Here is a 15413-nt window from a genome sequence, read left to right on the forward strand (position 1 = left end):
TAGCTCACTGTAGCCTCAAATTCCTGGGCTAAAGCGGGTCCTCCCACCTCAGCCTCCCAAGTAGCTGGGACTACAGGTGTGAGGCTACCATGCCCAGCTAATTTGTCTTGTTTTTGGTAGAGACAAGGTCTTGCTATGCTGCCCAGGCTGGTCTCAAACTCCTGGCTTTAAGCAATCCTTCCGCCTTGGCCTCCCAAAGTGCTAGGATTACAGATGTAAGCCACTGTATCCAGCTGAGAGTAGAACTATGCATAATTTATTTTCTTTTCACTCCTTTTGTATTTCTATAATTTTATACCCTAAACATATATTTATGTAATTAAAAATGGTAAATTATATTTTTATAAAGATTATATAATCATGCAGCTTGAATAACAACAAACTAAGAATTTTCGTCAGATTAACTATAAAGAAACATGTAAACAAACCCACTCATGAAATATTATGTATTATAAGATTTGTTGGTATTAAGACATAACCAAGTAATTTCAACCTTTGTGACACTAAAGCAAGGAACAGTCATATCTATTCACAACTATGTTTATCAAGACCAATAATGGTAAAATTGATATAAATTTTTTCTATTACCTATACTGTAAGAAAATAGTTTGCTTTAATTTGCTATCCTTAACTCTTCCAAAGTAGAAAAGCATATTATAATAAATATGTGTCCCAAGACTGAATCGGATTTGCACTGAGAATCATACCTCACATCTGTAAACCCAGCACTTTGGGAGGCTGAGGTGGGTGGATCACCTGAAGTGAGGAGTTGGAGACCAGCCTGGCCAACATGGTGAAAACCTACCTCTACTGAAAATAAAAAAATTAGCTAGGCATGGTGGCAGGTGCCTGTAGTCCCAGCTACTTGGGAGGCTGAGGCAGGAGAATCCCTTGAACCCAGGAGGTGGAGGTTGCAGTGAGCCAAGATTGTGCCACTACACTCCAGCCTGGACAACAGAGCGAGACTCTGTCTCCCTCCCACCCTGCAAAAAAAGAAAGAAAAGAAAAAAAACGAAAATCATACCTCTAGACCTGCATTATCTAAAAGGGTAGCTAACTAGCCACATGTGACTATTTAAATGCAAACGTATTTAAATAAAATTTTAGAAAATTCACTCCTTTAGCTGAAAAGCCATAGCTACAGAACATTTCCTTCATTGCAGAAAGTTTTCCTGGCCTGTGCTACTGTAGACCTTTCACCTAGAACCATAATCAGGCTTAAAATATAGTTCCTGACTTAGCACTTCAAAATAGTCAAAACATTTGTAAGTAAAATGTTTAAAGTTATTATGAAAGATTACAAAAGTGAAGATACTAAATGAATGCCTAAAATTCTAAGAAATTATTTCAAATATTTCTCCCATGTAAAATTATTTAAAGGCAGTCACATCTAAAGTTGCTTTAAGTATAAAAACTTCTACTGTGAAGGAACTCTTTTATGAAGTAGAATAAAAAGAAGCTAGAAAGAAGAAGCCATTTCATGGAAACTACAAAGTTTAGGTAGATTTTGTTCTAAGCACAACAATGAGCCAACAAATACCTTCTAATCAAATAAATCTTAAAATATATCAATGAAATCTAACAGGTCCATTAATGCAATTTCACTATCACTGAGGGGCACATGTATGCATCAGCCAGCATTAAGAATGTAAAAGGACCCCATGGGCAAAGAGTACATTAACCAGCTTCTCTACATGTATACCCAGGCTTCTTAAGAAATTAATTAGGATCTATGGGTAGGAAAAAGAATCATAGGTAAAAGAATAGAGATTAGAGTTTAGGACACCTAAAGGTACTTTCAAATGGAAGAAATAGTTTTGCAAACTTCAAATTAAGACAAAGAAATCACAAGTATGACATGGTAATCTCCAAATCTCTGTTTGTTGATGTTGTTAAACTATAAAACAAACAGCAGGATGTGGAGCTTGAAGGGAGTAGTTAACAGAGGAATTCCAATAAAAGTGAAAATACTTAAAGATTACATTTTAGGAAAAAAAAACTGGACTGCAAGGTAGTCTGGTTGTAATAGAAATCGTAACTTTAATCTACTGTGCAATAATAAGCAAGATTTTACCTTCATTTTACCTCATTTTCCCTATACTTATTTTAGAAAACTACTGACAAACTCGAGTAGATAACGATTAATCAAAATTACCAATAGATTTTACTTTTAATGTATTATTTTCCATCCTTAGTCACTCCATTTAGAATGGTTTAGATGAGCGCTGTGGCTCATGCTTGAAATCCCCCCCACTGTGGGAGGCTGAGGCAGGAGGACAGCTTGAGCCCAGGAGTTCAAGACCAGCCTGGGCAACATGGCAAAACCCTGTCTCTGCTAAAAAATACAAAAATTAGCCTGGTGTGGTGGGGTATGCCTGCAGTCCCAGCTATGCGGGAGGCTGAGGTGGGAGGATTGCTTGATCCCAGGAAGCAGAGGTTAGAGTGAGCTGAGATTGCACCACTGTACTCCAGCCTGGGTGACAGAGCAAGATCATGTCTCAAAAATAAATAAATAAGTAAAATTTAATGCAATGCTCTTATAAGAAGATAAAAAGGAAAAGACTATTGGACTGGTAGACCTCTGTTGGGAAATCCAGAGCAAGAAGATGGCCAGCATCTTCAATTACAGTGACAGTTATTGGCTCACATAAGTTATGATGGTCCACTGTTTTTAGCACAGTTCCATTTATGAGCAACTTAACAAAATGTGTGCTTAAAATCAAACTGCTACAGGAAATTGAGTCCAATCTCTCTCTCTCATTGCAAGACCCTGCTACAGTGATCCATATACCTATGGATCATGGCCCCTCTTGAATAAAGTCGGCCTTACCGTCTAAAAAAAAAAAAAAAAAAAAAAAAAATATATATATATATATATATATATATATATCTCAAACTGTTACAAAATGGTACGTAGGTATGACAGTCTGACATCTAATTTCATCCCTAATTAAAAATAAAAAAAAAAAGTAGTAACTACCCCAGCTAGTTATGAATGCCTTACAGATCTTCTATAGCTGGTAAATCTGGTAATCATAAACATATTCTAGGTGTTTAACAAATACTCATTAATGTTAGACATAGATTCCTCAAACTTAAAACCACAGAGGAAAATTATTTTAGATATAATGGAACAGAGCAAATATAATATAGGTAACTCTAATATAAATACAACTTACCAAATAACCAAAGTGAAAACCTTAATAAATGTATTGTCCCCCCTTATAAAGTGACATTTAAGATAAAAATCTATAATTTTTATAGATTGGTACAGGAATTGAGGTAAAACATTGATCAAAACTTAATCCATAGTAATGAAGAACAATGCTTACCTAGTTCAATACATGTTATTCCAAGAGACCACACATCTACTTTACCATCATATTGTCCTTCATCCATGGCTAAAATTACTTCTGGGGCCATCCTAGAACAAAACGTTCATTTAAATTACAGATTTTTTTTAAAAAGTATACTATTCTTTGAGAATGTAACAGTCATCTACATGGAGATCACGGGTTTGAATTCTAGCCAATATATCTGGACATAAGAATTTTTATAACGGGAACTAAGTGCATTACAGGTTGTGAGGTAAATATTTAGCAATGCATATATAGTGTGAGATTTATTTATTTATTTTTCTGAGATGGAGTCTCGCTCTGTCACCCAGGCTGGAGTGCAGTGGTGCGATCTCGGCTCACTGCAAGCTCCACCTCCCGGGTTCACGCCATTCTCCTGCCTCAGCCTCCCGAGTAGCTGGGACTACGGGCGCCTGCCACCACACCCGGCTAATTTTTTGTATTTTTTAGTAGAGACGGAGTTTCACCGTGTTAGCCAGGATGGTCTCGATCTCCTGACCTGGTGATCCGCCCGCCTTGGCCTCCCAAAGTGCTGGGATTACAGGTGTGAGCCACCGCACCTGGCCTATAGTGTGAGATTTATTCTCACTATCCGTCATTATTATGTAACAGCCACCCCAAAAGAAAGAGGCTCCCAAGGCAGAATTATATTCTGCCTCTGCTCAAGTTTGCAGATTATAATATTTCATATCCTTTAGGCCAGTGGTTCTCAAATATTTTGGTCTCAGGATCCCATTACAAAAGTCTATTTTTTGGCCAGGCGCAGTGGTTCACACCTGTAATCCCAGCACTTTGGGAGGCTAAGGCGGACAGATCACGAGGTCAGAAGTTCCCGAAGCCTGAGAAACATGGTGAAACCCCATCTCTACTAAAAATACAAAAATTAGCCGGGCGTGGTGGCTGCTGTCTGTAATCCCAGCTACTCAGGAGGCTGAGGCAGGAGAATCGCTTGAACCTAAGAGGCGGAGGTTGCAGTGAGCCGAGATCACACCACTGCACTCCAACCTGAGAGAGAGAGCAAGACTCCGTCTCAAAAAAAAAAAAAAGTCTAATTTTTGCTTAAAAGATTGAATTTTACTATTGGCAACAAGTATTGTCAGTTGTTTTCCTTGAAGTTATAAGCTCATGTCATTTATTAAAGAAAATTATCTGCCACAATAACCAAGACTGAATAATCATAGTTTGTTTGTGTTTTTCTTTCAAATAAAAATGGTGCTCCATGATAAAAGTGGCTAGGGCAGCTTACAACTCAATCACACAATTATCAATCTTATGGGCATCTTATTTGTAAATGAAGCACTAATCACTAATTCAAGTCTTCAATTAGTGTCCTACATTCTTTTTTAAAAATTTTAATCTTTTTTTTTTTTTTTTTGAGAGACAGGGTCTCACTCTGTAGCCCAGGCTGGAGTACAGTGGCACAATCTTGGCTCACTGCAACCTCTGCCTCCTGTGTTCAAGTGATTCTCCCACCTCAGCCTCTCAAGTAGCTGGGACTACAGGCGTGCACCACCACGCCTGGCTAATTTTTATATTTTTTGGTAGAGATGGGGTTTCACCATGTTGGCCAGGCTGGTCTCAAACTCCTAACCTCAAGTGATCTGTCTGCCTTTGCCTCCCAAAGTTCTGGGATTACAGGTGTGAGCCATTGCACCTGGCCGACTTTAACATTCCTGACAGTACTTTACCTTACACTTCATTTGTATTTCATGTTAAACATTGACAGACACTTAAAACGGCTGCTGACTGCTTTAACTATTCTTACCAATATGGCGTTCCCACAAAGGAATTGGCAGGTGATGCCATGGAAGCAGATCCAAAGTCAGCAAGTTTCACCTGGCCTGGTTCTGTCAGAAGGATATTTCCTGCTTTGATATCTCTAGGTTTAGGGAATACAGAAAATTACTTAACTTTTCCCTCATTAGATTATGTTTAAAATGATAAAAATAAAACAAGAATTCATAGGATAGAGAAGGAGAAATCAAAATAATTAAGTGCTGGGGTAATCTCACAATTGGGATAATGAGAATTAATATTCAGATTAGAAAACAAAAAACTACAGAATTCAAATAAACATATAGTAATAATTTTCTAAAAGAGAAGACAAACAGCAGTAAAAAAAAGAAAATTAGTTCATTGGAGCATAGTTTATATTTTAGTTTCTGTTTATTGGTAGAAACAATGGTTTTTAAAATATATTGCAATTAGCAAACAATCTCTTCATCATACGTAAGATTTCTGAGCATCCATACTTAACGTAAAAACAAAAAAGAAAATATAAAAGAACCTTATTCTCCAAACTTTTTAAAAGACTTATTCAAAATAAATAAAGATGTATTCGTATCATTTCCAAACATCAGCATAGTTTTCCTAAATATAAAATAAAAACTGAAATATATGGATAATGTAGTATCATTGATCCCAAATTTACTTTTCTGAAATAGCAAACATACTGTCTATATAAACTAAGAAAACAGGTATTTATATAATAAGACTGTCCATCTAATTAGCATTATAATATATACTTAATCATTCAAAAATTAAAATAGAAATTAAAGTGCTGAACTTCCAAGCCCTTGTTCTTACTATAATATTTTAGAGCATAACACGAAGTGAATCTATTTTTCCTCCATTTGATTTTTTTAAATGGAGAGGTATCTTAAATTTGAGAAAACCTTAGGTTGAAATTCCAACTATGGCACTCACTTATTTACTAGCTTGTGGGTATCTCTCAGATCTTATCCTCATGTTAAAAAATGATAATCCATTAACTCACAATGACTCTATTATATAGTTTAAAATGTACTGCCTGGTTCATATATGTAATAAGAAAATGCTAACTTTCTTCTAAAACAGCTAGAACCAATACCAGTGCCAAAAATACATTATAAAATGTTTTAACTTCAAAGTTACTATCTATTATCAAGGATTATCAAGGACCACAGCTCAAAAGCATAAAGAGTCTTAAGCAGCTTCTGTTTTTTTTTTTGAGACAGAGTTTCACTCTGTCACCCAGGCTGTACAGTGGCACAGTGTACAGTGTGTACAGTGGCACAATCTCAGCTCACTGCAACCTCTGCCTCCCGGGCTCAAGCGATTCTCTTCTCTCAGCCTCACGAGTAGCTGGGATTACAGATGCCCACAACAAAGCCCAGCTAATTTTCATATTTTCAGTGGAGACGAGGTTTTACCATATTGGTTGGCCAGGCTGGTCTCGAACTCCTGACCTCAAGTGATCCACCTGCCTAGGCCTCTCAAAGTGCTGGGATTACAGGTGTGAGCCACCTCGCCTAGCCTTAAGCAGCTTTTATTCATCCATGTCATAGAATCAATGGAATAAATATGTCATTATCAGTTACCAAGAAGACAAAAGATCTAGATTTAGTTCTAGCTCTATCTACTCAGCTTTGCAACCTTTAGGAAATTAGTCACAAATTGAGACATCAGTGATTTTACCTGTAAAATGAGAAAGAAAAACTGTATGATTCTCTAATGCCCATTCCAGTTTGCAAATTAAATGATTCTACAGCAAAATTTCTACCACAAATCTAGAAAGTATACATACTTTTACAAGGTCCAGCAGCACATACAGGCAAAGATAAAAATTATCCTAGTGAGATAAAGTATACAACTATGTTCATTTTAGGACATGAAAAATCTAAAAAAAAATGAGCTTATTTTATTTGACTTTAACCAATAAAAACTTTAGGGTTAATAAATTCTAAAGTTGGTGTATGCAACAAGCCATTTACTTATCAATATATGATAATTTCCAAAGCACTTACCTATGAATCATAGTATGAGAATGTAAGTAGGCTAATCCCTGGAGAGCACCATGTGTAATTGCTGCTATTTCCACTTCTTGTAATGGCTTTTTGTGAACTTAAAATTTATTTGAAAATAATTAATACACAGAACATTTTTGTTAAAAAAATACATATCTAATACATGGGGCAATTTTTAAAAACTGATACTTAGCAAGAAGAGATTTATTTTCCAAGATGATTAAGATTATTAAACTTTACAACTTGTATGCAGTTGTGTCAGTTGTTAAAGTACAGTTCATAGCCAATTCTTCTCTTAGCTAACGATATTAAATAATTATTTGGTGATGTAAAAACCATAGTAACAGAGTTCTCTCTTTATTCTCACTTATCTTTGTTTTGAACAAGAGGAGCAGAATGACAGATAATTCAGAAAAATATTTGTAAAGTGACAATGACAGAAAACATGACTATTTTAAGCTACTGTATAACATATAATATTTAATAAGGACAGCATACACTGTGCTGAGAATTTGAACCAGATCTGCTCTTTCTGGAAAGTTTTACATTATTTGGTATTAATATCATTTAAATAATGTCTAACTAAATTATCATTTTATTCTGTGAATACTTTTTAAAAAATAATCAAAGGAAACTTACCTTCTAGTAAATCTGAAGCAGATCCTAAACAATATTCCATTACAAGCTACATGGAAAAATTATAAAAGCATTAAAATATATTATTATAAAGATTTAATATAAATTTAAGATAAAATAAGTTCACACAGTAGATCAAGAAGATAGTTTGAAGTAAAATTCTAGTCACCATTTACCTTAAAAAAAGTTATATAGATATTACTCAGAATATATTTTTAAAATTTTTTAATAAAAAATAGTTATGTATTCAGTGATTTGTTAAATGCATAAAGTCAAGCCAATGATACATTAATCTTTTAATAATGCCAACATATAATCACTTCTATAAGATGTATATTTCATATATAATTACTAATTAAAATTATAAAGAAATACACTATTTCTTAAAAATGTACTATTCCATTACTACAAACCTATAGTAACAATATTGATCATTGTTAGAAGACAGAAAACTGTGTTCTCTAGAATTATATGTATAGTCAGCCCTTCACATCTGTGTGTTCTAGATTTGTAGATTCAACCAACTATGTATCAAAAATAATTGAAAAAATAAAAAAATTGGCCAGGCAAGGTGGCTCATGCCTATAATCCCAGCACTTTGGGAGGCCGAGGCGGGCAAATCACAAGGTTAGGAGATCGAGACCATCCTGGCTCACACGGTGAAACCCCGTTTATACTAAAAATATAAAATATTAGCCGGGTGTGGTGGCGGGTGCCTGCAGTCCCAGCTACTCGGGAGGCTGAGGCAGGAGAATGGCATGAACCTGGGAGGCGGAGCTTGCAGTGAGCTGTGATTGCGCCAATGCACTCCAGCCTGAGTGACAGAGCGAGACTCTGTCTCAAAAAAAAAAATAAATAAAATTTAAAAAAAAATTACAATATAACAATAAAAATAAAACAAAAAGCCAATACAATGTAACAACTATTTACATGGCATTCATGTTGTGGTATTATAACTAATCTACAGATGACCAAAAAAATAATAGGCGGATGTGCCCAGGTTATGTGCAGATACTCCATTTTATAGAAGGGATTTGGTATCCTGGGGGTGGGTGTCCTGGAACCAAATCCCCCACAAATACTGAGGAAAAACTATACAAAGCTTAGGTTACAGCTATTTCTTTGAAAGCAAACACAGAGCACCTCCTATGTGCCAGGTATTTTTTATATAGTAACCAATTTAATCCTCAGAATAATCTTATGAGGTAGGTCCTACTAGTATCCTTGTTTTATGGATGGAGAACCCTGAGAGGCAGAGAGGTTACCCATCTAATGTTACTTTTTCTTTAATCATAGCCTCAATTTTACAAGTCACCACTACCATTACCAAAACAAACTGGATAAAAATGCACCAAACACTACAAATCTAAATCTACAGTAAGTATACTAAAATGATACTTAGCTGTGGCTTATTAATTATTCAAAATAAGGGGCCATTCCTGGTAACAAAAGGGCAAAATTAATTTCTACTTCTTATAATAAAGTGCAACAATTCTCTATTTTTAGTATTATTCGACCAAGGAATCACGATCAGCTCAAATTTCACCAGGATTCACCCAAATTTCACCAAGATCTTTCTGGTTAAATGCATTACAGTACATTAATGTCAAGAAAACATATGCTAACTTTCAACCTCAATTAACATGATTGTTTTCACAATGTTTGAATGGTACTACTAAAACTGTCAGAGGACATTTTATCATACATACAAAGGTCAACAGAATTCTGAAAAATCTCTGCAGTAAGACTTGCAAAAGTTCTATTATCTCTTACTGCCTACAAGTTCTAGGAAATACTCCTTGTTTTCTTTCAGTACGAACTAACATTTCAGGCGATTTTGCATGCATTTACACCACCAGTATGAGATATTCTGAATTAATTCATTATAAACCAAAATCAGCTAAAATTGCAACAAGGGGAGAACAAATACCAACCCATGCTGTGTGTTCACGTAAATAACAGCCTTTGTATTCTATACTGTTGGGATGTTTTATTCTTTGTAGAAACTTGACTTCCTTAATAATATCCTGCCATTTCTGTGGGGAGAAAAAAGGTAAAGAATTATGAACAGGACTTTTCCTCAGAAAGTTATATAAGAATAAAAGTAATTACTAAATTTAGAAGAGTTAACAAGAACATGCAACTTTGCTTGGTTTTACTTATTTATTGGGAGGGTCTCGCTCTTTTACCCAGGCTGGAGTGGAGTGGCACGATCTCAGCTAACTGCAACCTCTATCTCGTGGGCTCAAGTGATCCTCCCACCTCAGCCTCCCAAGTATTTGGGTCTACAGGCACACACCACCATGCTCATCTAATTTTTCTATTTTTTGTAGAGATGGGGTTTCACTGCATTGCTCAGACTGGTCTCAAATTCCTGACCTCAAGTGATTCACTTGTCTTGCCCTCCCAAAATATAGTCATTTTTAGATAAAATGTCAAAATTAAAAAGTTTAAATAAATTATATTCAGCCGGGCGCAGTGGCTCACTCCTGTAATCCCAGCACTTTGGGAGGCTGAGGCGGGTGGATCACAAGGTCAGGAGATTGAGACCATCCTGGCCAACATGGTGAGACCGTGTCTCTACTAAAAATACAAAATTTAGCTGGGCATGGTGGCGTGCACCTATAGTCCCAGGTACTCAGGAGGCTGAGGCAGGAGAATAGCTTGAACCCGGGAGGTGGAGGTTGCAGTGAGCCGAGATCGAGCCACTGCACTCCAGCCTGGTGACAGAGCGAAACTCCGTCTCAAAAATAAATAAATAAATAAATAAATAAATAAATAAATAAATAAATAAATAATATTCATATACAGGCATATCTCAATTTACAGCACTTAGCTTTATTGTACTGCACAGATATTACTTTTTTTTTTTTTTAAACAAATTGAAGGTTTGTAGCAATCCTGTGTCAAAGCAAGTCTACCAGCACCATTTTTCCAATAGCATGCGCTCACTTGATGTCTTTGTGTCACCTTTTGGTAACTCTCACAATATTTCAAACTTTTTCATCATTATTATTATATCTGTTATGGTGATCTCTGATCAGTAATTGTTTACATTACTATTGTAATTGTTTTGGGGAGCCATGAACTGTGCCCATATAAGATAGTGAATTTAATCAATAAACATGTATTCTGACAGTTCCACCAGCCAGCCATTCCCCGGTCTGTCTCCCTTTCCTTGGGCCTCCCTATTCTCTGAGACACAATAATGTTGAAATTAGGCCATCAATAACCCCACAGTGACCCCTAAGTGTTCAAGTGAACGGAATACTCACACATCTGTCACTTTAATTCAAAAGTTACAAGTGATTAAGCTTAGTGAGAAAGGCATGTCAAAAGCTGAGACAGGCTTTGAAGCTAGGCCTTTTGCACCAAATAGCCAAGTTGTAAATGCAAAGAAAAAGTTAGTGAAGAAAATTTAAAGTGCTACTCCAGTGAATATATGAACGATAAGAAGGTAAAACAAGTTTATTGTCGATGTGAAGAAAGCTTTAATGGCCTGGATAGAAAATCAAATCAGCCACAACATTCCCATAAAACAAAGTCTATTCTAGAGGATGGCCCTAACTCTCTTTAACTCTACAAAGGCTGAGAGAGGTAAGGAAGCTGAAGAAGAAAAGTTGGAAGCTAGTAGAGGTTGCTTCATCAGGTTTAAGCAAAGAAATCATCTCCGTAAAATAAAAATGCATGGTAGACTGGCACGGTGGCTCACTCCTATAATCAATCCCAGCACTTTGGGAGGCCAAGGCGGACAGATCACTTGAGGTCAGAAGTTCAAGACCAGTCTGGCCAACATGGTGAAACCCCATCTCCACTAAACACACAAAAATTAGCCGGGTGTGGTGATGCGTGCCTGTAGTCCTAGCTACTAGGGAGGAAACGCAGAAGAAGGAGAATCGTTTGAACCCATGAGGCAGAGGCTGCAGTGAGCCAAGATAGTGCCGCTGCACTCTAGCCTGGGCAACAGAGAGAGACTCTGTCTCAAAAAAAAACAAAGAAAGAAAGAAAGAAAAGTGCAAGGTGAAGCAGCAAGTACTAATATAGAAGCTACATGCAAGTTATCCAGAAGATCTAGCCAATGTGTCATTGATGAAGGTGGCTACATTACGCAATAGATTTTCTTTTTCCTTTTTTTTTTTTGAGAGTCTCACTCTGTCACCCACACTGGAGTGCAGTGGCACGATCTTGGCTAACTACAACTTGTGCCTCCTGGGTTCAAGCATTCCTCCTGCCACCACACCTGGCTAATTTTTCTATTTTCAGTAGAGACGGGGTTTCACCATATTGGCCAAGCTGGTTTCGAACTCCTGGCCTCAAGTGATCCACCTACCTTGGCCTCCCAAAGTGCTGAGATTACAGGTGTGAGCCACTATGCCCGGCCAACAAATCTTCAGTGTAGATGAAATAGCCTTATATTGGAAGAAGATACCATTTAGGACTTTGATGGCTACAGAGCAACTATGAAATGCCTGGTTTCAAAGCTTCAAAGGACAGGCTGACTCTCGTTAGGGGCTAATGCAGCTTGCGATTTTAAGTTGAAGTCAACGCACATTTACCATTCCAAAACTCCTACTCTGCCTGTGCTTGTTCAATGAAACAACAAAGCCTGGATGACAGTACATCTGTTTAAGCATGGTTTAGTGAATATTTTAAGGCCACAGTTGAGATATACTGCTTAGAAAAATTCCTTTCAAAATATTACTGGTCTTTGCCAGTGTACCTAGCCACCCAAGAACTCTGATAGAGATACAAAAGGAGATTTATGTTGTTTTCATTCCCGCTAATACACCATCCATTCTGCGGCCCATGGATCAAGGAATAATTTCGAGTTCCAAGCCTTATTATTTAAGAAAGGCTGGCCGGGCACGGTGGCTCACGCCTGTAGTCCCAGCACTTTGGGAGGCCGAGGCAGGCGGATCACCTGAGGTCGGGAGTTCAGGACTAGCCTGACTGACATGAAGAAACCCCGTCTCTACTAAAAAAATACAAAATGAGCTGGGTGTGGTGGTGCATGACTGTAATCCCAGCTACTTGGGAGGCTGAGGCAGGAGAATCACTTGAACCCAGGGGGGCGGAGGTTGTGGTGAGCCAAGATAGTGCCATTGCACTCCAGCCTGGGCAATAAGAGCGAAACTCTGTCTCAAAAAAAAAAAAAAAAAACAAAACAAAAGAAAGGCTATAGCAGCCGGGCACGGTGGTTCACACCTGTAATCCCAACACTTTGGGAGGCCAAGGCAGGTGGATCACCTGAGGTCAGGAGTTCGAGACCAGCCTGGCCAACATGGCAAAACCCTGTCTCTACTAATAACACAAAAATCAGCCAGGCATGGGGACGCAGGCCTATAATCTCAGTTACTTGAGAGGCTGAGGCAGGAGAATCGCTTGAACCCGGGAGGTGGAGGTTGCAGTGAGCCAAAATCATGCCATTGCACTCCAGCCTGGGCGACAAGAGTGAACTCCATCTCAAAAAAAAAGAAAAAAAATCACAAAGGCTATAGCTGCCGTAGACAGCAATTTGTCTGATGGATATGGGCAAAGTAAATTGAGAACCTTCCAGAAATAATTCATTCTAGATGCCATTAAGAACGTTTCCGACTGATGGGAGGGCAAATTAGCAACATTATCAGGAGTTTGCAGTAAGTGGATTCCAACCCTCATGGATGACTTTGAGGGGTTCAATATTTCAGTGGAGGAAATAATTGCAGATGTGGTGGAAACAGCAGGAAAACTGGAATTACACATGGAGCCTGAAGATGTGACTAAACTGCTGCAATTTCATGATAAAACTTGAGTGGATGAGAAACTGTACTAGATGGGCAAAGAAAGTAATTTCTGAATATTACATAAACTTAGTTGATAAAGCAGTAACACAGTTACAGAGGATTGACTCCAATTTTGAAAGTTTTATCATGGGTAAAATGCTGTCAAACATCATTGCATTCTACAGAGAAATCTTTTGTAAAAGAGAAAACTGATGGGCAAACTTCATTCACTGTTGTCAGATTTTAAGAAATTGCCACAGCCACCTTAACCTTCAGCAACCACTACCCTGATCAGTCAGAAGCCATCAACATGGAAGCAAGATTCTCAAGAAGCAAAAATAGTACGACATGCTGAAGGCTCAAATTATCATTAACATTTTTTTTAGAAATAAAATATTTTAAGCCAGGCGCAGTGGCTCAGGCCTGTAATCCCAGCACTTTGGGAGGCCGAGGTGGGTGGATCACGAGGTCAAGAGATCGAGACCATCCTGGCCAACATGATGAAACCCCGTCTCTACTAAAAATACAAAAAATTAGCCAGGCATGGTAGCAGACACCTGTAGTCCCAGCTACTTGGGAGGCTGAGGCAGGAGAATCACTTGAACCTGGGAGGCGGAGGTTGCAGTGGGCCAAGATTGCGCCACTGTACTCCAGCCTGGCGACAGAGTGAGACTTTGTCTCAAAAAAAAAAAAAAAAAAAAAAAGAAATAAAAGATTTTAAAATTAAGGTAGGTACAATGTCTTTTTTAGACAAAATGTTATTGCATACTTAATGGACTACAGTATAGCATGGACATATATATATATATATATATTTTTTTTTTAGATGAAGTCTTGTGTTGTTGTCCAGGCTGGAGTGCAGTGGCACAATCTTGACTCACTGTAGCCTTCGCCTCCTGGGTTCAAGTGATTCTCGTGCCTCTTCCTGCTGGGTTCAAGTGATTATCCTGCCTCAGCCTCTCAAGTACCTTGGAATTACAGGCATGTGCAACCACGCCTGGCTAATTTTTATATTTTTAGTAGAGACAGGGTTTTCCACCACATTGGCCAGGCTGGTTTCAAACTCCTGACCTCAAGTGATCCGCCTGCCTTGGCCTTCCAAAGTGCTGGGATTACAGGCGTGAGCCTCTGTGCCAGGCCTAGACATAATTTTCATATGCACTGGGCACCAAAAAATTCATGTGACTTGCTTAATTATGATATTTGCTTTATTGTAGCAGTTGAGAACAAAACCCACAATATCTCCAAGGCACACCTATAGTTTACAACTCAATTATATAATTTACAAAATTATTTCACTCAAGGTAGGTAAAACAAATTTGAGTTTGATAAAATTTGTCATTAATGACTCATTAAAATTTCACAACCATACACCAATCATGTTGATAACTATAGACCATATTCAGTGATTTTTCTTCAAAAGTACAACCTTTCTTTTTTTAATACAGTTTTATTGATATATAATTTATATACCATAAAGTTCACCTGTTGTGGTTTTTTTTAGCTTATTTCTATTACCAAATGTTAGGGTTTGTTTTTGTTTTTAACTCAAATGAAGTAATTCCTCTGAGATTTAAGTTCCTAAATGCAGACTCTAAAATGCTAGTGAATAATTAGCTATTACATAGAAAAGTTCACAGAAAAAAACCACGCAGTACAAAAATCTTCTCCTACATAGTTTACTAAGAGTCTTATTCACTAATACCTATACGTATCAGGAAATACAGATAAACCTTTGGTCTTAAGCTACTTCATGACAACCTTACATACTTAGGCCACATCCTAAACATAGTTACTCTTAATAAGCAACTCAAGAACCCTAAAAATATGGATCCTTTGGTCCATACCCAGAAATTCCACAGATTTAGTAGGTG

General features: G+C 37.4%; 1 protein-coding gene across 2 annotated transcripts in view; it reads right to left on the reverse strand.

Moving 5' to 3' along the window:
* TAOK1 (TAO kinase 1) overlaps positions 1-15413 on the reverse strand; it is a 171301-nt gene that overhangs the window by 69398 nt on the left and 86490 nt on the right. Inside the window, exons 4-8 of one of the 2 annotated variants that reach the window (XM_030800351.1) lie at positions 9712-9813; positions 7781-7826; positions 7142-7238; positions 5122-5235; positions 3333-3424 (exon numbers count right to left, since the gene is read on the reverse strand). In XM_030800351.1, coding sequence (XP_030656211.1) covers positions 3333-3424; positions 5122-5235; positions 7142-7238; positions 7781-7826; positions 9712-9813 — 451 coding nt within the window. Of the gene's footprint in view, positions 1-3332; positions 3425-5121; positions 5236-7141; positions 7239-7780; positions 7827-9711; positions 9814-15413 lie in introns of those variants that run through there. The other variant, XM_030800352.1, reaches the window with a different exon arrangement.

The sequence above is a fragment of the Nomascus leucogenys genome, chromosome 19 (assembly GCF_006542625.1).
Source record: "Nomascus leucogenys isolate Asia chromosome 19, Asia_NLE_v1, whole genome shotgun sequence".
Lineage (NCBI taxonomy): Eukaryota > Metazoa > Chordata > Mammalia > Primates > Hylobatidae > Nomascus > Nomascus leucogenys.